The 22,084-nt window shown below is 42.8% G+C and overlaps 1 protein-coding gene across 9 annotated transcripts in view; it reads left to right on the forward strand.

Annotated features, from left to right (window-relative positions):
• The window catches only part of CELF2 (CUGBP Elav-like family member 2), a 530,134-nt gene that overhangs the window by 204,015 nt on the left and 304,035 nt on the right, over window positions 1-22,084 (forward strand). The window contains exon 1 of one of the 9 annotated variants that reach the window (XM_049626811.1): window positions 13,518-13,841. The exons of 6 other annotated variants lie outside the window; for them this stretch is intronic. In XM_049626811.1, coding sequence (XP_049482768.1) covers window positions 13,768-13,841 — 74 coding nt within the window. In that variant the 5' untranslated portion in view covers window positions 13,518-13,767. Of the gene's footprint in view, window positions 1-13,517; window positions 13,842-22,084 lie in introns of those variants that run through there. 2 more of the 9 variants (XM_049626813.1, XM_049626814.1) reach the window with 2 other exon arrangements.

Consider the following 22,084-nt stretch of genomic DNA (forward strand, 5'->3'; position numbering starts at 1 on the left):
GTGAGGAATTCAGTATTGAGTGATCCAGCTCTGTTTTGGGCCGCGTTCTGTATTGTACCGTCTAAGCAGAGAGCGTTCTTGGCTTCCTGTGAGCACCCAGGAACGATGTCTTAGTTTGCACTTTTGGCCTACTGATTGTTTTGTCCATAGCATCTTGTCTTCTCTCTGTGCGATTCACCTGCTGCTTTACTTGGCTAATCTGTGCGGAATTCTTCTAATTCCAATAAACAGAAGCATAATGCATATTTCCCCGGCTGGCTGTCTATGCTGAGTCCATTGAGTATAATGAAGTAGGGAAGCTGATTTTTCTTATTTTGGAAAAGAGCATCCAATTGGTCTTTCGAGGATGATGCACCAGTATCAACTAGGACTTCAACATGACCACACAATCTTTGCACTGCCTGCCTCCTTTAGATGCCCTGCTTCAGGTGAATTATGCTGTCGTCTGCAAGAGCTCTGGTGTGCATAGAGTTAAAATATCTCCAGGTCCCCCAATCTCTGTCTTCTGCATCCATGACCCAGGGTGGGGCTAAGGGTCTTGACCTTGTCACTCTTCCTGAGGACAAGAGGAGAGGAATAGATGCATCCAACTGTGAGTTCAGTGTCCCAGAAAAGAGAAGCAAAAAATGCTTTTTAGCACACACTGACCTATCCAAATCCTCTGGTGGTCGTCTGCAATGTGTGCTGATAGTGGATAGAAAAAAGAAAATGTGACACTGGCTTTGCTATTATATGTCTAAAAAAAAGGTAAACAAGTCACTTATTTTTCTTTCCAATTTTTTAAGATGGTAATTAGGAGAATTAACACCAGGCAGGCTTGAGTGAATGCACGCAAGACCCCTATAGGCAGCACAGTGTATTAATGTAAAAATATGCCTAGACAACATAACTTGTCAGAGAGGATTATTTCTACTTAGTGAATCTGCAGGAGCCCCTTTGCTCCACCATTCAGAATTTGACTAGAGAAGAGAGTGGGGAAAGAGAGAGAGGGAGAGAGAGAGGGAGAGAGAGAGAGGGAGCGCATTAGTGAACAGCTACTGTGGCATTGATGTTTGAGCGCACTTCTGAACTGGCTTTGTTGAGACTATCAGTGTATCAGTGTAGAAAGCATGCGCTGTCCCAAATCCGCTGTTACTATGAGAAATGAAGAGCTGCTTTTAAGGTATGTTGTTGTGTCCTTTGTTTTTAATGTGTGCTTTTCTAGTTTCTAGAGCTGGCTGAGACAATAATCATGCTCGGCATCAAGTAGCTTCCTTATCTTAGGGAAAAAAGAATCGAGAGAGAGAGAGAGAGAGAGAGAGAGAGAGAGAGAAACGAAATCGAGACCAAGGACTGGGAGAAAGGGAGCCAGCAAGAGAAAGGAAAAGGATTGCCCTGTGCGAGTTATATTTGCACCCGTTGCCTTTTGAAAGCGTACCGTGTATTTGTTCCCTGCTATTTGTGAGTGGCCAGTGGATAATTTTAAAGGCTCTGAATCTGGCTCTTGGTTTGTCTTTTCCTTTGCAATGTCTAAGCCTCTTTCATTATCATGCACTCTGCATGGAATAATCACCGAAAAAGGAGCTAAGGAGACTCCATATTAGACTTGCGTTCCAAATACCGCTCTAATCTGGACTTAGCCTACCTAAATAGTCCTTCTGTGTTACCAGGTTTGGATCACTTTATCCTGTTTGCCAAAATGTGTACCTGCTTAAAGACCTCTGTTCATGCATGGCGTCCTGGGTCCCTATGTATTGAAAGCAAATATTTGTTTCTTGCATCTGTGTTAGGGTTCGATCACATACCGAGAGGAGCCACCACTGACCTTTGGGGAAGCAGAGAAAGAATTATGATAGAATTGGCATCCTGCTTTGAAAAATGTAGTCTTTTGTTTATTTGCTAGCAGACATTGTAGCACTGAATACATCTTTGGGTCTGACAATGGGACCGGTTGAACAATGGAGCTGTCAAACTAGCTTAATGCATGTCTGGGGCTTTTTTTTTTTTTTTTTTTTCTTTCTCAACACCCTTTTTATCTGCTTTAATCTTGTTTGTATAGACTCTACAGAATGAAGAGCTTTTAGAACTGCTTGTTTGTGGTTTTGTGCTTTTAAAAAAATTAATATCTACCATTCATAAAGCTTTTTGCATTTTGCAGCTATGTTGGTTGGATTAAGTTAGAGATTTATTGCTTACCTCTCTGTTAACTACAGAAAGAAATGTATTGATTGAGACTGCTTGTAATACCATTATCATTCTGGCAAATACCTTGTTATCAGACATGCCTCTACAGTGTTTAATGCTGGGGGATTTTAAATTTGTCTATTTGGTGGACTCACGGAACATAGCATAAAAAAGAAGTTAAGGGGAATATTTCTAATGTTTAAGGAAATTATCATTTCTAGCTTCTACCTCCTCTTTTGACATCCAGGTAGATAAAGAGTTTAGAAATTCAAGGACACGTGAGAACTTTTGCCCTTAGAATTTTGGTCATTAACCAAACCTATAAACTATTGTTACATAGCCTATTTAAGTTGTTAAGTTAAAGATCTCTGTGGAATCTACTGATTTTTGACATATGGTTATGTGCTCATAAGATGCATTTTTATGCAGGGCAAACATTTCTCATGTCTTCAAAAATCTTTCATTTTATAACATAAGCATTGGTTTCTAAGGTGAAAACAGAGTTCAAAAAGAGAAAACGGGAAAATCTGTTTCAAACTTCTCAAATATTGAAACCATTTTTATTCTCACGCGTAATGTAAGAGAACTGGTCCTAGAATATTCAGTGGCCATTGATTTACATTGAAAATCATCATACTAATGTTGGTTTCTACATAGAATATATCTTATCTAATACGTTAGTGTTTTGTTTAATTACTTGTTCATGCCAGAGCAATACATTGAAAAATATTAGTAAATTTACGAAGGAAGATTAAGGACCTAATTTTTAAACACAGAAAGAAGGGAAATCACTTTAAAGGGCAAATTAAAAAAAAATATTTAGTTACAAATTTTCCTTTTAGGTTGTATTGTGGTTCAAATTAACGACACTCAGTAAATAAGGAAGAAAATGCATTCCTTATAAAAACACAGTATGGAACGGTAACTGTTTTTTAGAGTTTGGACATGCGTTTTAATTTTTTTTAACTTAAGTTGAAATGTCATGAAATATCTACTTCAAAACTAGTAAGATTAATGTTTCAGGCTAAATAAATTGCCTTCTCAAGTATAAATTTTCTGTTGACAGTATATTTAGAGCCTGGGTGGACCCCAAAAGGGTCTGTATAGTATAATAATATTTTGAAAGTTATCCATTGTGAATAGAGTGGATTTTAAATGCATACTTATTATGTTCTCTTACTTCCAATGGGATCTGAACTGCTCATTCCATCGGGCACGCCAATAATTGCTTTTAGGATGAGCTCATAAAAGGTAATTGGCGAAGCTTTATATCTGAAGCCCACTGTTACCATCACACCTAGATTCTGCTTTCATGGGAAATTTTTATTCCAAACAAAGGCTGCAAAGCAATTTTTTTGTGGTTTGGGAGAAAAGTAGTCCTATGTGCTCCCTAGCTGCTTGTCAGTGGCACACTGAAATAAAGAAATAACTTGGAAACCTCCATGTTGAATTTTTGACTATATTATAATTATTTACCTGTCATCCATTCACTTTAATTCCTGGGTGTTCATAATTAGGTACAAGAACAAGGGAAATCCTTTCTTACTTTGTTTCTCCTGTGGTTTGACCCATCATCAGCTTTTAGAATTCAGAGACCCTCATTCCAGTATTCAGCACATGGGTGTCTTTTCCTTTAGCCTGCTGGGGACGGTGTGAGCTTGCCTGAAGTTGACAAACTTGCCTGCATCTAATTCCCCAGCAGTAAGAAGATATGTAATCTGTATCCTTCCATTAGCCTCCGTGTGTGATGAGCCCCCTCCATAGTGACCTAAACACACGTCAAAGTAAATTTTAATTCTAAGCTGAGACTTGCAGGAAAAGGAAGAGCAAAAGACTCAAACTGGGAAAATGGCTTCTTTCAATAGATTCTACCCAGACTCCCTTCACACATGAGCCCTGGGAATACTCGCATGGATGTGTTCAGCAGACCACAGACTGAGATCTGTAACCTCAATGTATTAATTCTCTTTTTTATTTGTTAAAACGACACCTCACTGTGTTTTTTTTTTTTTTTTAAAAATAGGAGTGTGTATGATTGCAAAATATCCCTTTGGGGCTGAAAAACAAAGGAGGGCATTTGATTAATATTTATATGTAGAACTTTATAGCAAGTGCAGATTGTGCTTGAATACCTAGGAAGTCATTCCAAGAGCGACTCAATACTAATTATTGTCATCAGGGTGGTTAATTAGGTGAAAATGTGGCTGATGGAAAGTTCATTGTGCACAGCCCCGGAAACACCCAGGTTGATGAAAAGCAGGTAAAATGCAGAGGGAGTAGGGTTATGTGGGAATGGTGGCTCTGAAGGTAAGGGGTCAGAATTTACAGGTGAAAACCATATCATGAACTGGTAGAACGACGGTAGTGGGGGAATGAGACATATCCAACTTCATTTCTTGTAGAGATGTCTGTGAAGTCATTGACAGAGCGGAGTTTGCTCAATGGCATCTCCCCAGCTCTGTTGCATTTTTAAAATGTTTATTTATTATTATTTATTTTGAGAGAGAGACAGGGCTCACGTGAGCAGGGGAGGGGCAGAGAGAGAGAATCCCAAGCTGGGTCCGTACAGAACCCAACGCAGGGCTTGATCTCACAAACCTCGAGATCATGACCTGAGCCGAAACCAAGAGTCGGATGTTTAACCCACTGAGCCACCCCAGCGCCCCCCCCCCCCACCCCCGCCCAGCTCCACTGCGTTTATCTGCACTTCTTCCAGCAGGAGCAAATACAGTCCAATCAGTTGCAATGGTGCCTTGGTTCATCTTTAGCAGCATTCACTGAATTTATTTCTACATACTGGTAATTCCTGGCAGACGGTGTTGAGAGGGGCAGGCTTCCCCTTTCATAAAACTATTGCTTTGTCTAATGGTTATGGGCTTTGGAAGGTGTTTGTTTGTCTGTTTTTCATTTTTTGTTTTTTGGTTTTTTTGGTTCACGGTGACTCGTTCTGTAGGAAAGACAAGGCAGTGTTTTGGAAAGGATTGAAATTCATGGCATTTTAGTTAATTGACATTGGGAAGAAGGTGTCAGAGGAAGGAAGGCATATGTGAGGCTTTAATGTGGTTGCCCATTAAGAACTAAAGCTGGAGCTGAAGCGCCTTTCCAGTCACGTGGCAGCCATCTACAGAGATGGGAATGACGTGGAAGCTAGACAGATCCATAAGGCTGTGTGTGTGTGTGTGTGTGAACCTCCACTCAACTCAGAAATATGCTCTTTCACCTTGATTTGGGATGAGATACCCTTTGTCCCCACACTCCGAATGTTTCATGCAATGTCATTAGGGATTATCGTGCACAGGTATCGTCTCTGCAGCTTTTCTTTCGGGCCGTGACTCATGTCAGCACATTCCCTTGTATGTCAAGCCCATCATGGTTAACGGGAAATGGTGTCTGTGGGGAGAAGATGACACCAGCCCAGAGTGACACCGATTACCAGGGCAGCTCGAGCCACCACCTTCAGTTCCATTCCAAGTTGACCCACCCATGATTGGCTGCTTAGGATCGTGACGAATCACTGGGGTTTAGAAAGCAGAACTTGCCAGCATGCCAGCATGCCCTCAGAGAAAAAGAAAAACTTGAATTTTCAATTCTGAATGAACAATCGTTCAGTTCTACAAACTTTGCTGTCTTGGTCAAGGAGAGCTTGGGGTTTAAAGTTATAACAATGATACACCTACAACATCGTGGCTTTTTTCATCCCTGGCTTGAGAAAGGTTGCAGCTGCAAGCGGTAAAAAAGGGTACAAAGCCTGTGTTGAGCTTATGGATGGTACTGCTGGCCTCTGGCCCGTGTGCGAACTGACTGGAACAGTAGAGACGGATCGGGTGCCACTCACCTTCCTGGAAAGCGGTTCGTCCCGGCCACGCCAGGGCTGCAGGCCCTGCGAGGTCCTGGTCTGTAAATGTCTTGCTTCTTGCACATCTTGGTCTGGAACCCCAGCTCTCTCTTGGGCTCTGTAAAATGGCTTACCTGTTCATTCAGAGATGATTTAGGAAGCAGCTCTGAACATGAAACATCCCGGAGTTGATGGTGAGAGGCCTAAGTTCCTGACGGTAGTGATTAGGATTCATTTGGACCTTCTCTTTGGAAACTGACCTGAAGAAAAGGGATGGAGACCTTACCCCAAGCCCCAGGATGTCTAGTGCCTGCTTTCCGTGAGCTATAGCCTTCCCCTTGCCTCTGACCTGGGCTGCTGGCCTTAGAAGTGTCTGTGACACTTGGATGCTACAAGAACAATAGGATTAGTACCGGCCCTCTCTTTTCCTTTCCACCTGTCAGTTCCAGGTTTAAACAAAGATGGTGGGCGGATTATGACTGGAAGTGGGGAATAAAGCCAAAATTTACTAGCAACCCATACCTGGGACTACGCTAGGTGGTTTCTTTTATTTGATATCATTTAATCCTCACAGACATCTGACATTTAGTGGTAGTTGTGTTATTACCATTTTAAAGATGGAAAACTGAGGCAGACCGAGGTAAAGGAAGAGGCCTACAGACACACAGCTCACAGCGGAGGGTTCAAACTCAGGACTCAACCAGACTCCTTCCCTGACAAGTGGAGAGTATAACTATTGAATGTCTGACACTTGAAAGTCATGTCTTCCTCTGGTGCTGCGTTTCCGCCATGGCCTTTGGTTTGTACATGCTCCATGGTTTCACTACTGAGGAAGTTGTACAGTAACAACAGAAAAATAACGAACAAGAAAGGAAAAATCTCAGTGGTGTTTGCTTCTGGCTTCTAACAACTTCCCTCATATCCTCACTCATCTGCCTTTTAGTTCATGAGGTCTTTGAACTAAAGCATCCCATGCCTCACTTTTCTAAGGCTTTAAGCTGTACAATGGGAATAGACATTGGCAGGGAAAAGAGAATTTTAAAGCGTTATGAAATTGAAATGTAACTTTTTATCTACAAGAGGGGCCAAAAGATGTCCTATTGTAATCATAACCGGTCAAGGCACAAATATATATTGTGCTCGACATGAGACGTAGTCTCAGCCTTCTAGAAACTCAAGAGGGTCATGAAAGGAGAGAGAACAGCAGGGAGAAATGAACCAGTGGTGCGACGCAGAGGAAGGGTAGTTGAACTGGCTGGAAGGGCAGGTGACTGAGGAGGAGAGAGCAGGTGTCCTTAGACACCCTGGAGATAACACCCTGGAGTTATCTTTGTTATTAAAACGAAGCAAAACAAAATCCTAAGCTTCCTCTCCTTTCTTCCTCGGACCCAATGTCTTTCCCACCTCTCCTGCTCCCTGACCTTGCCATATTCCTATGAAATAGGGCAAATATAGCTAGTAGCCTCCAGAGAGTATTGAGACGGAGCTATGGGTACCGTCAAAGTTGACATCCAGCAGTGGAGATAAGATAGAACACATGCCACTTAGTGTGGGTAGATAGCTATGCCACTTTTCCACGAAGATTTTGGGTAGTTCTTATAAGGGGAAGAAAAACATTTTTTTTTTTTTTTTTGGCCCTAATGGACTTCAGGGGAATTAGCATCGAAAGCAAATTTCAATAAAAAGTCATTGGGGATTTTCAAAACCGTCTATCATAAGCTAAAAATAGCTAGAGATTTGAACCATATTATAGGGAAAAAATAAATTTCCTGTACTCAAAACCTTAATGTATTTTCAACCTACATGTCATTTTAATAGCTTTGTTATATAATTGCTGTAGGAACAATTAGGTTAACACATTGCACTTCTTATGGGAAGATCATGGTAGAGTTTGAGTTTTCAGCCCTTCATCCCTATGAGGAAATGATGGCCACGCATATGACAAAGGTCTAGCTGATGAATCAGTAAATTAAATGACACGTTCCCTGGTGTCATTGACAGAATCAAATGCACAATCAAACAGGTTGGGCTCTTAAATCTTCTAATCTTTTTCATTCAGTTTGAAAGTAGCATTTGCCTTCAAGAATCTGATCTGCACGCCCCGTATCAGGTGGCTTCTGATCCTGGTAACCAAAGCTCTTTGAAGGCATCCGTCATCATTGTGGGTAAAGTGGATTCATGTGTTTTGCTTTACAGAAACCCAAGCTTTTGCTCTTAATCTTCACTCTTCCTCAAGAGGTATTTGTTCAGAAAAAAAAAAGAGAGAGAGAGAGAGTTAACATTCGGGCAAATGGGGCTGTCATGCCTTCTGAGATTGCCTCTCGAATTGAGTTGAAGTTTTGATGGTTGCCAGGATCTGTCTCAGACAGCCCCACCCCAAGGCTTGAAACTCCCATTTCTTTTCCTTCACCCCCACCTGTTGCTTCTCTCTCTCTCTGGACCTCATGTCCGCCCCACTCCTGGACCCACCCAGCTGTTGCTACTCAGCTGTTGAGTTTTGTCAAGCAGAAGTTTCTCTTTTTTAATTGAACAACACGTGACAGTAAGATGAGAACTTGTGGCCAATTGGGGAAAACCTTTTGTGGGGGTTGGGGGGGGGGGTGTCGGAGGGCAGATTGCCAGGGAATTAAACGCCTCATTCTGATAGGTATAAATTTTGTCCCTGCTGCCAGACTGGTACCAGATAAGGGTACCGCGTGTAGCCTGACACATCTCAGGATCTTCAAGAGGCCACTGGAACATTCCTTCAGAGGTTTTAACCGAGTGCCTTCGTGTGCGAATCACCACGCTAGACCTTTTTCCTCTGCCTCCGATTTCTCCGTTCTTCCCCATGCTCATCTCCTATGTACTCACTTCATGGGACACAGTCTTGCATCCTCCCCCTCCCACCCAATGGTAATGTCTGGAAAGGAATCTCATGGCTCACTCCAGAGACAGCTGTTCCTAGTTCAGAAACCAGCTTTGGTCAGGGCAAGGCAAACTTGATTTCTCTCACAGATAAGCAACCAACCACAACTCTCTTTACTTGGGTAGTCACCTGCCTCCTCAGACACGCAGCTGTAGAGGGAAGCTTCTGGCATTGTTTAGCTTCCATCTGAGAGAGAAAGCTAAGAGGGGGGAACAAAAAGAAGGCAGCAGCGGTATCATGGAGAAAGGCAAGGGGAAAGGCAAATTAGAGAGAGAAGTGATGAGCTGGTTGGGCTCTGGGTCTGACAGACCCACAGTGTTAGCATTTCATCCCCTTGGAATGGAAGCTTCTGGAAACTCTAGAGGGGCATCTCATTTCGGAGCACGAAGGTATGTATACAAAGAACCGTCTTCATTTTGAGGGCCTCTTCAGAAGGAAGATAAATTCACCATTATGTATTTTTGCTCTATTAAAAACAGATTCAGAAAAACACAAGATTGCAAAAAGCCAGTAGCAGCTGTTCTCAAGGGAGAGTGACTACTTAAAATTCCCGTAAAAATGTAAAATAAGACTCTAATAACTACTTCATCTTTATTGGCATTTAATTTTACTTAAGTCATTTTAGGGATATGACAAAGTCACCATTCCAGAAGCTTTCAATGGAAAATGGGAGGGGGGCGTGTGTGAATATTAAAGTGATCATTTTAAATTTATAATTGGCGATAAAAGTCTTTTTAAGGGATGCCTTTATGGGATGAAGAAAAGATGTATTTCAGTGTATCGCTTAAGGATCTGTTTGGGTGTTTTGAAGCACATAAAAAAACACCATTGTTTATTTTTGCAAGTTACTAATGAAACTGGAGAAAGCCAAGAACAAACACATGGCCACAAAGTCAGATATTCTCTCAGGTAGATAACATTCATGTGGATATCAAATTTATTGGCTAGAAACGATAGGAAATCCCCTTATAGGACCTGTATGTCTTGCTCCAAATGGCCCTGAGCACATTAGGCTTTTTTTTTTTTTTAACCGAAACAGCTATGTTAATAAAATTTGAATTCGAAAATGTGATAGGGCAAAGATGTTTTGGATTCCAGTTTGTAATGATGAGCCAGAAGTGGGGGGGCGGGGGGGAGGGGGAGACGCTTTTGTGAAGATGATATGATATCTATGATAACATAGCTGATAGTGTTCTGCTTTTAAACAGATTGCAATGTAGGACATTGTGTATAGGAACAATTAAAAAATGGAAATTTATCATGAAATATACAAGGTTATCTGTAGGGGGAAAATTGCTTATAAACACGAATCACCATATAGCAAGCACCAGTCTCTAACTTACGGTATAAACTTTCTGCAAAAATGTTGAAAGCTTTACGATCAAGGGACTGTATTCTGGTTTGTTGATTGAGTGGGGTGACTGGGATAGTATTTTTCCCTGCAGTGTGTACTCTATGTACAAATGCATTTATTAGCATGCTTTTTCTATTGAGATTTTTTTTTTTTTAATGCCAGTGATAATTCAGTGCGCAAACAATGACCATTGGAGAAAACTCAGTTTGAGAGGAGGCATGGGGGTGGGGGGAAGCAGCTTGCTGAAACAGCACAGAGCACCCGATTGCCTTGGAAGGCCTCATATAAAATGAGGTCATTCAGAAACTTTCCCTTGAAGTGCTTCCAATTCTTGAATTGCCTTTTGTTTGGGAAATGAATAGCAAGTTGATTAAAAAAAAAAAAAATAGACAATTAGAGAAGGTAGGGGGATGGGCCTAGGAAAGAGCTTAAGGTTTTTCTACAATGAAGCTAAAACTATGAGGAATCTTCATTGTTCCCAACAGACCCGTCCCCAGTGATGTCAGCACACAGTGGTGTCACCAACCAGGTCATGTCCACGAGAGGGGCCCGCTGATGGCCTCATCCCTTTTCACTGCTGTTGATAAGATCCTTGGCTATAAAATAGCTCCATTGAACCCGAGTGAACAGCGGCCCAGCGGAGCTGTCTGCCAAATAACACCAACTGCCAAAACATGATACCTGATGGCTCATTACTGCATGAAAATTAAAAAAGGGGCCCCATTGAGTTGTTTTTAGATTTTGTTTTTTCCTTCTGCCAAAGCAGTGAAACGGGAAATTTACGCTTTTCATCAGGTGGTATTTGGTTGGGTGTTTTTGTTTTGTTTTCGTTTCTAGACTCAAGAGCTTTTGAAATTTGTATTTTTTAAAAGGACTATTGTGTATGTGCTATGATCATGGAAACAACACCCTGTGGAGGGTGTATGTGTGTATTTTGTTTCTCTTTGGCACCTGCATCAAGTGCCTGTGCAATCACTGTATTATTTATGTATTTGGCAGCCAAACGATTTAAACTCAGCTATACTCCATAAGCGTTCCTTGGTTCACATCATCACGGTATCCCATGTAAGAGTGGGTTTTCTTTTTATACTTGACCCTGGTTTTGCTTCTAACTTTAAATGGCAGAAGCAAATGTGCTTTGAAAACTCTGGTACATACACCGTAGTTGTTAAATAAGGCAATAACCTATGCACTTGTAATTCTTTCTCTATGACCTACTTACATACTACTTCACCCTCCTTATAGTGTGATTAAAAGCTGCTTTGAATCCACTATTGCCTCAAGGGATTTGAGACTAGAATTTAACAAACTGCTGAGAAGGCTTAAGTCAGTAAGAGGGCTTCCCTACAGCTTCTCCCAACCAATTCACATGCAATTAAAGAGAAAATAAATATTTCAGAAGTGTACATGTTAATGAAGCGTCTTCTACCTTATAGAATGGAGATACGTATGGAGCTTTATTCCACAGCTGATTGGAAAATATTTTTCTTTTTGATGAACGCGGCTGTGTTTTGCTTCTGTTCTGGAGGCCGGCTATGCTCATTCTTAAAATGAGTTTGTTATACAGTCGGCTCATTATATACATTTGGGATTTATATAAATAATGTACGAAAACCAAGAACTGACCAGGTTGGTCTCATTTATCCAGTTAATTACTTTATTAAGGTTATTGAAAGACCAACAAAATTCTTATCATTTCAAAGGCAGCCAATAGTAGCGAGGAGAGGGAGTAAGCTGCACTCGATACTATCAGGAAAAGTTTGGGCATTTTGGGTCTAAGAACTCATTTCATTGCATCTGTTTTTCAATTTCTGTTTTTCAATTCCTTGTGAACTTAGACCTCATTCCTCAGAAAGGCAATATTTTAAAATGAAGGTTAGTCCTAGCCCTGCATCTGTCTTGGAATTAGAAGTGCCTTGGTCAAAGCCAGATATACTGTTCAGCTGAAGGAGGAAATCAAGTCCATTAAGTATGTATGGACTTAATTGAATACTCCGGGCCTGTTACTTCATATTACTCAAGCCATCCATCAAGCCTGGATTTAAAATTGATAGGTGGATTTAAAATTGGTATATAAATATTTGTTTTCATTCATAATCTCAAAAGATGGTCAGGTCTCATGATCGCACAAGAAGTTGTGAGAAAAGATCGTTTCTCTGAATAATGGTGCCTGATACATCAGGCTTATACCTGGTGTATTTAACTACACGTGACTTAGTTGTTTAACCCTCTGGCTACCGTGACTGTATCCCCAGGCGTGTGCTATGTCCTTACAAAATGAGAGCGATTACCATAAGAGGCAAACTGTAATTCTGGTATGCAGTTTATGATGTTGCTTTAGCACATGAAATATGAGAAGTTTTACATCCTTGCATCCTGTGACCTTGTGAAAAGTTTGCTTTCATGTAAATAACCAAACAAAACAATGACAACAGCGAATTAGAACGTCACCGTATACTTACCTTTCAAGAATTGTTGCAAATCGCTAGGGAAAATTCAACTCCCTGCTTTATTCCTTTGAGATTTTCGCCATTTTTCACCATTCCTATTAGTCAAGTCACACATCTTAAATGGATGTTTAGGCCTCATGGCCGTTACATTACAGCTCTCACAGTCTTTCAATAAAGTCCGTTGGTTTTTCATCCTTAAATACTAGAAAAGGACAAATGTGTTTCCTTTTTAAAAGAAAACGTGATTACTGTGATTCACATTTTTCAGTCCCTTATCCGAACTTGTGCGTTTTTCCAAGATGATACAAAGGAAATGTAATTGTGTGCAGATTGAGCCCTCTTTGTCCTTAAAGCGTTGAGATAAGTCCCTAAATGTCACTTGGGCCGTTTATCTGATAGTTACTTTGGCCAACCCACGAATGCTAGATCAGTTATTGTTGGGAGTTCATACACTGGCTAGCAGATCGCACCGAGGTGCGTTTCAGCAAGCACTCCTGAGGGTGCCCTTTCTCCCGGCTTCGGCTGGGGACTTGGGTTTGGACCGTCATGGGAACTAGGCTTTGGCGACACAGTGGCACTGATCTACCACAGCGGTTATTCGGGCCTCGTGCCAGGCGCCGTGCAAATGGGGGAACTGAGCGGAACTGGACCGAGGCTGCGTGGTGAACTAGTTTGCCTTGCTGGAGGCTGGGGACCCCAGGAAAGTCTGGCTATTTTTAAAAGCTGGTGAGCTCAGCTTCCCCAGCCGCGGGCCTCGGGCGGGTCCCTCCCTCCGGGGGCCGGGCGGGCGGGCCCGCAGGGGTTAAGCGGCGGCGCGGCGGGCGCGGAGCTCCGCCTCCGCTCGCCGCACCTGGCGCTCCGCAGACCGTCGCCGGGGCGCTGGATTTCGGAGGGGATTGGCGGAGAGCGGGAGGGGAGAGAATGTGACAAGTGCCGGCTCGGGCGGCCGCCGGGAGGCCGCGCGCACCTGTCCCTGCCCATCTCGCGCCGCCCGCGGCCGCTCGGACGCGCGCACAGCCGCCCCCCGCCGCCCGAGCGCAGAGCGCGCGCCGAGAACATGACTTCTGCCTTCAAGCTGGATTTCCTCCCGGACATGATGGTCGAGGGCCGCCTGCTAGTTCCCGACAGAATGTGAGTGCAGCCCCGGGGGGCACGCGCGGCCGCTCTCCCCGCGCCCCCGGCCGGGCGGCTGCCGCCAGGTCTCGCTCCCGGAGCCCCCGAGGAGGGCGAGAGCGGCCGGCGGCTGCGGCTCGGCCGCCTCCCCCGGGCTTGTGAGCCGGCGCTGGACGCGGGGAGCGGGGCGAGTGTCCGGACGTGCCGCGCCGGGCGGTGCGGGGAGCGGGGTCGGGGCGGGGACCGGGACCCGGACCGGGGTCGGGGCGTGGGTTTCAGGCGGCGGCCGGCGAGCGGGGGACCAGGTGGGGACCGGCGAGCCCGACGCGGAGTCCGGGGGTCCGGGCGTGGGGTCCGGTCGGCGGGGCGCGGCGTCCCGGGGCGGGGTGCGCGCGTGCACGCTCGTGTCATTTGAAATGCGGGTCTGGTGGAGCTCTCGTGGCCCATTTAAAGATCCCTTCTTACCATATTACCCGCTCCTCTGACTTACATTTGCGAAGACTCTTCGCCGGCGGTGGGAGAAGTGGAAGGAGAGGAGAGAAGAGGAAAAAAAAAAAAAACGGGGGGAGGGGGGAGAGGGGGGGTAATTATAAAGCGTTAAAATAGCCCGGTGTACTCTATTGCAGAAATTAGAGGTAATTTTTACGTAATCATGGTGGTTCGTCTGATGTGCAGTCTATAATTTAATAATTAATGTGGTTCTGGTTGTTTTACACGTCGCCAAACTAGGGTGGAGAGTTTTTTGGGAGAAGTACGGAGCTGGGATTTCTGAGCAAAGGAAAGTATATCTAATTTTTCTCTGGCTCGTTAGTCTCGATAGGAAAGTTTCTTCTATCAGCTCGGGCGCTATCGAGTCAATAGCATCCACTTGTATTTCAGGCGTGTTACGAAAAAGAAACCTAAAAGGATTGCCAGAAGCGGGTCTGAAAGGTCTGTGTCCATTTTAGACTTGGAATGTACAAAATTGTCTCTTATCGGGCAAGAATTCTGCCAGTGAATCTAGGCTACAAGTAATCTAGTGAAAAAACGACGGTTATCCTTGCTGAGAGTACATACAAAATGTTTCCTATTCTACCCGCTCTACGACTTCACATCCATATTCTTTCTGGCACCTTATGTACCCTTTGCAGTTTTTAGACCATTCACAGCTTTTTGATCCATTTCTCTGGCAGCTCGCTTTCCCCTACGGTGCTAGATTCATTTGCTAGCATGTTAAATGTTATGAGTGAAGAGATTTTTGAGAAGTTCCACGGTGGCCAATTATTTGAGCCCCTAGGATTAAAAAAACAAAAGTGGGGGGTGGCTGGCTGATAGAATCTGTTAAGTGCGAATTGTCCTTCCAGTCGATATGAAGAATGTTAACTTGCTTGTACACACGATCAGGTTCATTGTCCCAACTAAGACAATCAGATAACGTAAATTAAAATATTGAATTTCCTTTTGGCAATTTTCTCTGGGAAATTAATCTTGATTAGTAACATTCCCGTGATACTTGTTTTACAAGATCTCTGTCCTGTCCCCCTTAAAATATACGTGTGCGTGGATATATAATACTTGTTTGTGCATCTGCTATTGAAAGTTTTGTGGTTTCTGCTCTCCGGAGGAGGAAGTGGCTTGATCATGATTGAGTTTTCAGTCACCTGCTACTTAGGTGACCAGAAGATCTCCATCTAATGAATGCTCTGTGAATTTAATGTGTTAATGGTCTCCGAAAGATGCTGTCTCTTGTCAGTTAAATTATGAATTATGAAAGTTTAATTCGTCTTTTTCATTTGGTGGATGAATGTGGCTTTTTCAAACTGTTTGCTCTGAATAGAGCCTTTGTATCTCAGCCATGGAGTCTCCTATGCAAACCCTGGTATAACTTACTACCCCCACTTCTCTTCCAGATGCTAGTTGTTTCCCAATGATATCCTTTGGTATCAGACCCCCATTGTTTTCAGCGCTTGCCAACTCTTGCTTAATTGAACTTTTAAAAAAAAATAAAAATAGAGGATTTGTAAATAATTTGTTTCCAAGATAACTATTATATCCTCTTAGCCCTAAGAGTACTGTAGCATGTTTTCCAAAATAGTTTGTAATTAACTCACATCGGAGACTGTCTTTGGGGAACAGAGGTGTGTGGGAGGGCGTGTGACAAGCTGAAAATGCTTGAAGCCCACCTAGCACTGTGTCTTATTGCCATATGCATGCGGTTGAGAAGATAGCTGTACAGATTTATTGTTTTCGGGACTGGTTGTCACATATGGTATATTGCCATTTGGACTAAATTGCAGGCGGCTAAATATTGGCCTGTTCCTAAAAGGGACCTAAATAAAGCATAGGGGCTTTTCTGGTGTTGATTTTCTAAAGCAGTAGGACATATTTTCAATGGCATTCTCCCACAAGAATATATTACATAAGTTTGCAAGATGTAATATGTTTGAGTCCTCAAGGCAGATGAACAAATAGCTTTTGAGATGAATTATTACGCTTGATGGCCCCACGAGCCATCCAGTGTTTAAAGAGCCCAGATCATTTAAGGCTCTGCAGTGGCTCTGAATTGTTGGGACATATGCTTCAAAGTCTTGGCGTTTTAAGCCTTCAGTATCGAAACTGTAAATGGAAATAGACCTTTTAAATAATCTTAACTACTGACGTTTTGTTGTCTTTATGCTACTGTAGAATATCGATTGCAACAAAGCATAATGAAGGTAGAGTAGGAACTGATTTCAAAAATTCTATTTTAAGCTTGGGCAGTCGGTTTGGGATGGGTGTGGGGATGAGGGTTTTCCTTTGTTTAACCTTTTCAATGATCACATATGCGTTTAGGGGTTTTAGATGCTTTTGAATTTTTAAACAGAAGAATCTAAGAAATCACGTCTTAGAAAAGAGAAATTGCAGGTGGAAAAAATCTATAAATGCAGCTTTAAAATTACTCGATTTGTGATGTTAGAATAAGACATCAAGAAACAAATTAAAATGAAATCTTATTCCCCCCATCCACCCACATTCAGTAAGTAACCTTGTTGGAAATGAGAAAAGTTATCCTGAGTGGAAACTCATCAGTTTGGTGAATTCACCATTTTTGTTCATTAGGTCCTCCCGAGTTAAGATAGCTGGAAAAATGTCAGTGTCCAGTTAAACTGAAAGGGGGGGGGGAGGGTCTAGGGGCTTTCACCGCTCAAGTTGAAAGGGGCTTTAGAGACCATCTGGACAGACCTCGTTTTATAGATGAAGAAACTATCATAGGGGGCAGCGTGACCACTTCCGGAAGGCGTCGTAATTACTGTTTTCTCCCTTTCCCTCAAATGATGAAAACGTGAGTCATTAATGGAATACCTACTGTGTACCAACGCACTTTATTTACCTGTCTCTAACCTTAGCGATAGATCTGCTGGGGGGCGGGTTATACCCATTTTACAGGTCATGTTCAAAGGTGTTACATGCTGCCCATGCCTCATAGGCAGTGAACAGCAAAGCTGGGGTTGGCTTGTGTGTGTGTTATATAAATGCAAGTTCACATGCTGATGGGGAGAGAAGAGAGAACTGTGGATTAAATATACGACGTAGATTTTTACCAGAAATCCAAAATTATGCCACATGAGAGTGGTTGAGCATTATAGGAAACATGTATGACTCGTTCAGAGTTGACTTTCTAATTTGATTCAGATTCACACTATTATCCATATGTTCATTAAAGAGAATATATTTTAATTAAAAATATTTTCTGGTTTACAAGGTACCAGTAAGATAAAGATGGGATTTGAAGTATATTCAGAAAATGCCATTACCAATAATAAAATACAGCAATAGCTGGGACTTAGCACCTGATTCTTTGATGATCGTGCAAGGAATTAGAGAAGATTCTGCAAAAAGGGTTATGCATATGGATTTTTAAAGTCTACTTTCAAGTGGGATTTTTCAGTGAGCAATACATATTTTAGTATCAGCTGCTTCCTGAGAACAAAAACTCCTCCCATATTGGCATTTTGGAACACTAATGTTATCTTTGATCTGGGTTAGAGGTATTATGTTAATTGTTAAGTATTGCTGTTTAATTGTAATTTGCTGGATTGAGATTACCCTGGAATCTGTTGATGAGACACCGTGAACTGGGGGGAACAAGAACCTTGCGAGACAAGATAAAAAAGGAGATAAGATTTTCTGATATGAACCTAGTAATTAAGATTTCATGGGATCATTTAGGATGTTTTCCACCTCAGAGCAGTTCTCACCCTCCCCCCTTCGCCAACAGCTGTAACAACAGTATATTTGGCCTCTGATAAAAGACTGCAATCTCCCTCCTTTTTTTTTTTTTAACATAAATTTGCTAACTTTTCATTTCTCCTTACCACCCTACTTTGTGGTTTTGTTGCTTCTAAACTAAATGCTCATTCAAGACAGGTACTGTTGTGGCACGCAGAACCATCTGATGAACTTCAGTGTTCTGTAGCCAGCACGGGGCACGATCTAGCTCTTGTGCCAAAATTCGGGGTAGTGCTCATTTGTTGAGGCTGATATATGTAGACTTGTCCACAGCCCTGAATGTCACTGTCGCACATTCTCAGTCATCCTCACGACTGTTGAACAATACCGTAAGCATCCTCTGTCTGATTTGCATTCCACTGGAAAACCTGATATTTTCAACACGTTTCAAGGAGCTAAATTAATAAGCCACTGACGCGGCATACTTCCTGGGCCGAACTTCATCCAAACTTCAGAAGTCTTTATTTCCCACTTAGAGTATTAATACCAGAGGGGTTCTGTTTTTGGGGTTTTTTTTTGCGTGTTTTTTATTTTTTTTTGGTTTGTTTTTTTTCAGCGGCTCACATTTTTGCTTTTTGTTTGCAGATTAGGACACCAGAAGGAGTCAGCTGTTTGTTTGGTGGAATAGGTGTGCTAAGCACTGCAGAAGGGAGGGTCTGGAAAGCACTAACGGTTTCCGGTTCATTCACACCAAGAAGTTCCCATGCCCCCGTGTCTGTTTCCACTGTCAGGGAGGGACTGGTAACATAATGGGGCCAGCGTCACTGGCCACTTGTGTGGCAGTGCAGAAAACGTAGTTTTATTTTTCCTTAAGAGAAAGCTCTTGCTAAAGCGAAGAGAAATGGAGCTGCGCATTCCTGGAAAAACCTTTGTGGGAAACAAAAACTAATTAGCGCAGTAAATGTGATGCTCTCAGGTAATTGTAAAATAATTATCCCCCTTTAGCATCATCACTGTGTAATTGTGCCATCCAATATTCTCATGCTCTGAATCTAGATGCGAAGGGAAGGAAACCTCGCTCTCCTCCCGGGGATTTCTTTTTCATTTACTGGGAGCTTTAGTCTCCTTCTAGAAAGGACTTTTAAAGGAAAGGGGGTGACAGGGAGATTTTGAACCGCTTCACCCTTGCCATTTGTTCTGAATCGGGACAGAAAATGATTACTCCAACTGGTTTGATAGAAATACAATTCCAGTTACATGGCCGAAATGCCTGGTGAGCATATTTGAGATTTACACGTTCACAGAGCTACACCCGGAGTTTTATGAACGGTCTGTTTTATGAACTGCAGATTGTATATTATGTTCAGATACTGAGAGTGATACTTTAAAATCAGCTGATCCTTTAAAATGGAATGCTAATAAATATGTAATCCTACGGCTCTCAAAATGACAGATGAGTACAAATTCCGTTTTTGGTTAAATTTTAATTACTCCATTTGAATGAATGCCTCAGAGCCAACTTGCCAGCAAATTATTAGACCCATTTTTTTTTCTTCCTGAAGATTTATGTAAATTAAGTTTAGCCTGTATTTAGACTAAAATATCATTTGGGTTTATTATTACGAAGTTTTCTACCAGACTCATATGGCCTTTTACTTAAGGTCAGGCTTTAAATAAATCTATCCTGAGGAGGACTCAGTTTAAATGATCAGTGCTCCCTTTTGGTCAGCCGAACGGCAGGAGTCCTACAGACAGATGACCAGATCATGGGATTCCTTTAATAGTAACAGTGCCTTAAAATGGGGTTATGGGGAATGTTTTGATATTCAGTCTTTTTTCTTTTTTTTGTTCATTTATTTTTGAGAGAGAGACAGTACATAAGGGGGGGGGGGGGGCGGCAGAGAGATCTGTCAGCACAGAGCCCCATGCGGGCTTGAATTCACAAACCATGAGATCATGACCTGAGCTGAAGTCAGAAGCTGAACCAACTGAGCCACCCAGGTGCCCCTGATTTTAAGTCTTAATAATTGAAGAAGTCAAAGAGGTTTGTCTCCTTGGTAAGAGGAGGTTCTGCTCACGCCTTTGTTAGAACTGCGGACATTAAGTTCCCCCAACCCACTAGCTGCTTTGTCTGACATTTATAGGCTCCAGTAGCCTCAAGATCGCCCACTTTCACAGATGACGGTGGTGACTCCTCAGAGGGAATGCAGTTAATTTCAGCTGATTGATTTGACATTTTGACATAACTTTTGGACAGCTTAAAAGCATTTGGGGGGGAGGGGTACCATGGGAGAGTCACGAGTTCTCTCATAGTAGGATCTGAAGTTGTATGATTTTATGCTGAAATGCTTAATTTTTATACTTTTTTGTAAAGACAGTTCGTAGTTTGACCTAGGCTCATTAAGTTTTTTTAATTTTTATTTTTTTTTTACATTTTATTTATTTTTGATAGAGACAGAGCACAAGTGGGGGAGGGGCAGAGAGAGAAGGAGACACAGAATCCGAAGCAGGCTCCAGGCTCCAAGCTGTCAGCACAGAGCCCGACGCGGGGCTCGAACTCACAAACCGCGAGATCATGACCTGAGCCAAAGTCAGACGCTTAACCGACTGAGCCACCCAGGCACACAAGCTCATTAAATTTTAAGGTGGCATTTTTATATCCTTTTCCATGAATTGTGTCTCCGTTTCTCCTATCTCCCCCCGTAGCTTAGAAAGTTGTGCCACATTTATCTGCCAAAAATAAAATCAGCTGGTCCTTTCATAAGTTAAGAGCAAAATAGCGTTCTTCACTTGGCTGTGGTCAGTAGGCATAAAATGTGTGTGTATGTGTGTGTTCACATGAGTACATATATGCACGTGTGTATGTGTGTGAAAGTACATATACATGACAAACTACCTCACTGGGCATAAGTCTTTACTTTCTTGAAATATCTGCCCCTTAGTGGTCTTTGGGTGTAACAGTTCTGAAATTGTTATGACACAGCCTGTGTTTACAGATTATTATCTTCATAACTGAAAACTGTAAGATTTAGAAAAGTTTAGCATCTTGACCAAAGACGTATTCAAATCAGGTCTCAAGACGATGTTCTGACTCTTCGGCCCAGAACCCCCAAGTTTCTGTTAAAGGTAAGAAAAAAAAGCCCCTCCTGATGGTGCTGTCACCTCTCACTGAGTAGAAAGCTGAGGGTTGAGTGGTCCTTTCTGTCCTTGCTGCAAAGTCCCTGGACCTGGGGGCCCCCTCCTGTGGCTCCGTTGTGATCAACAGGTCGCTCCCATCAGGATCTTCTAGGTTTGAAGTAGGAAGAAAGGCTCCTCGCAGAGCGATCTGGACAGTAGGCCCTAAGTGGTATTTTCTTGGGTGGTCCCAGCTGGTACTGGCCAGACCACATTACGTCCCTTACCTCGTGCCTCTTGGCCCCTGCCCCCCCTCTTCGTTGATGCACGTCATTATCCATGCCTTGCTGTCCTTGTTGTACAGAGCCCTTGAAATTTCCATGGTGCCTAAAAGGGAGTTCAGCACCTTACCAGGACATCTTCAGAAGGTTAACCTTAGAGCAGATGTGGGGACCTACGAGGGGGGAGAGTAAACTGACGTAAACCATCCGAAACCCACACATGCGCTCCTGCATCCACTTGGTTTCTCTCTGCATCTCCTGAGTAAGACGTTGGGTGTCGAGCAGGTAGAGCAAGTAATGTGGAAACCTGACATCCCCTTTGTTCCTTGAAAACCTTAGGGGAGTGATAAAGGCAAAGATAAGGTGAAAAGGCAGGAGGAGGGAAGACTTGGGGAGAAGACTAAGGTATATTCATGTAGTCAGGCTGCTTTGTTCGGCTCTCCACTCCTGATTCTTTGCACCCGCTCATTTCCTTGTGGTCCTAAACAGGATAGCTGTTTCTGAGTTTGCTTCCTGCCTTCCTTAGGCTTTCCCGATTGATGTCTTCTTGGCTCTTGTATTTGAATCTTCTCTAGGCCCATTTGATTAGGCCCTTCCCGAAGAGTTCTCCTCCGTGTGAAGAGAAGGGGCCACGTGTGTCCACAACACGTCTCTCCCAACGGGAGCCTTGACGGGAGG

This window comes from Panthera uncia, chromosome B4 (assembly GCF_023721935.1).
Source record: "Panthera uncia isolate 11264 chromosome B4, Puncia_PCG_1.0, whole genome shotgun sequence".
Taxonomy (NCBI): domain Eukaryota; kingdom Metazoa; phylum Chordata; class Mammalia; order Carnivora; family Felidae; genus Panthera; species Panthera uncia.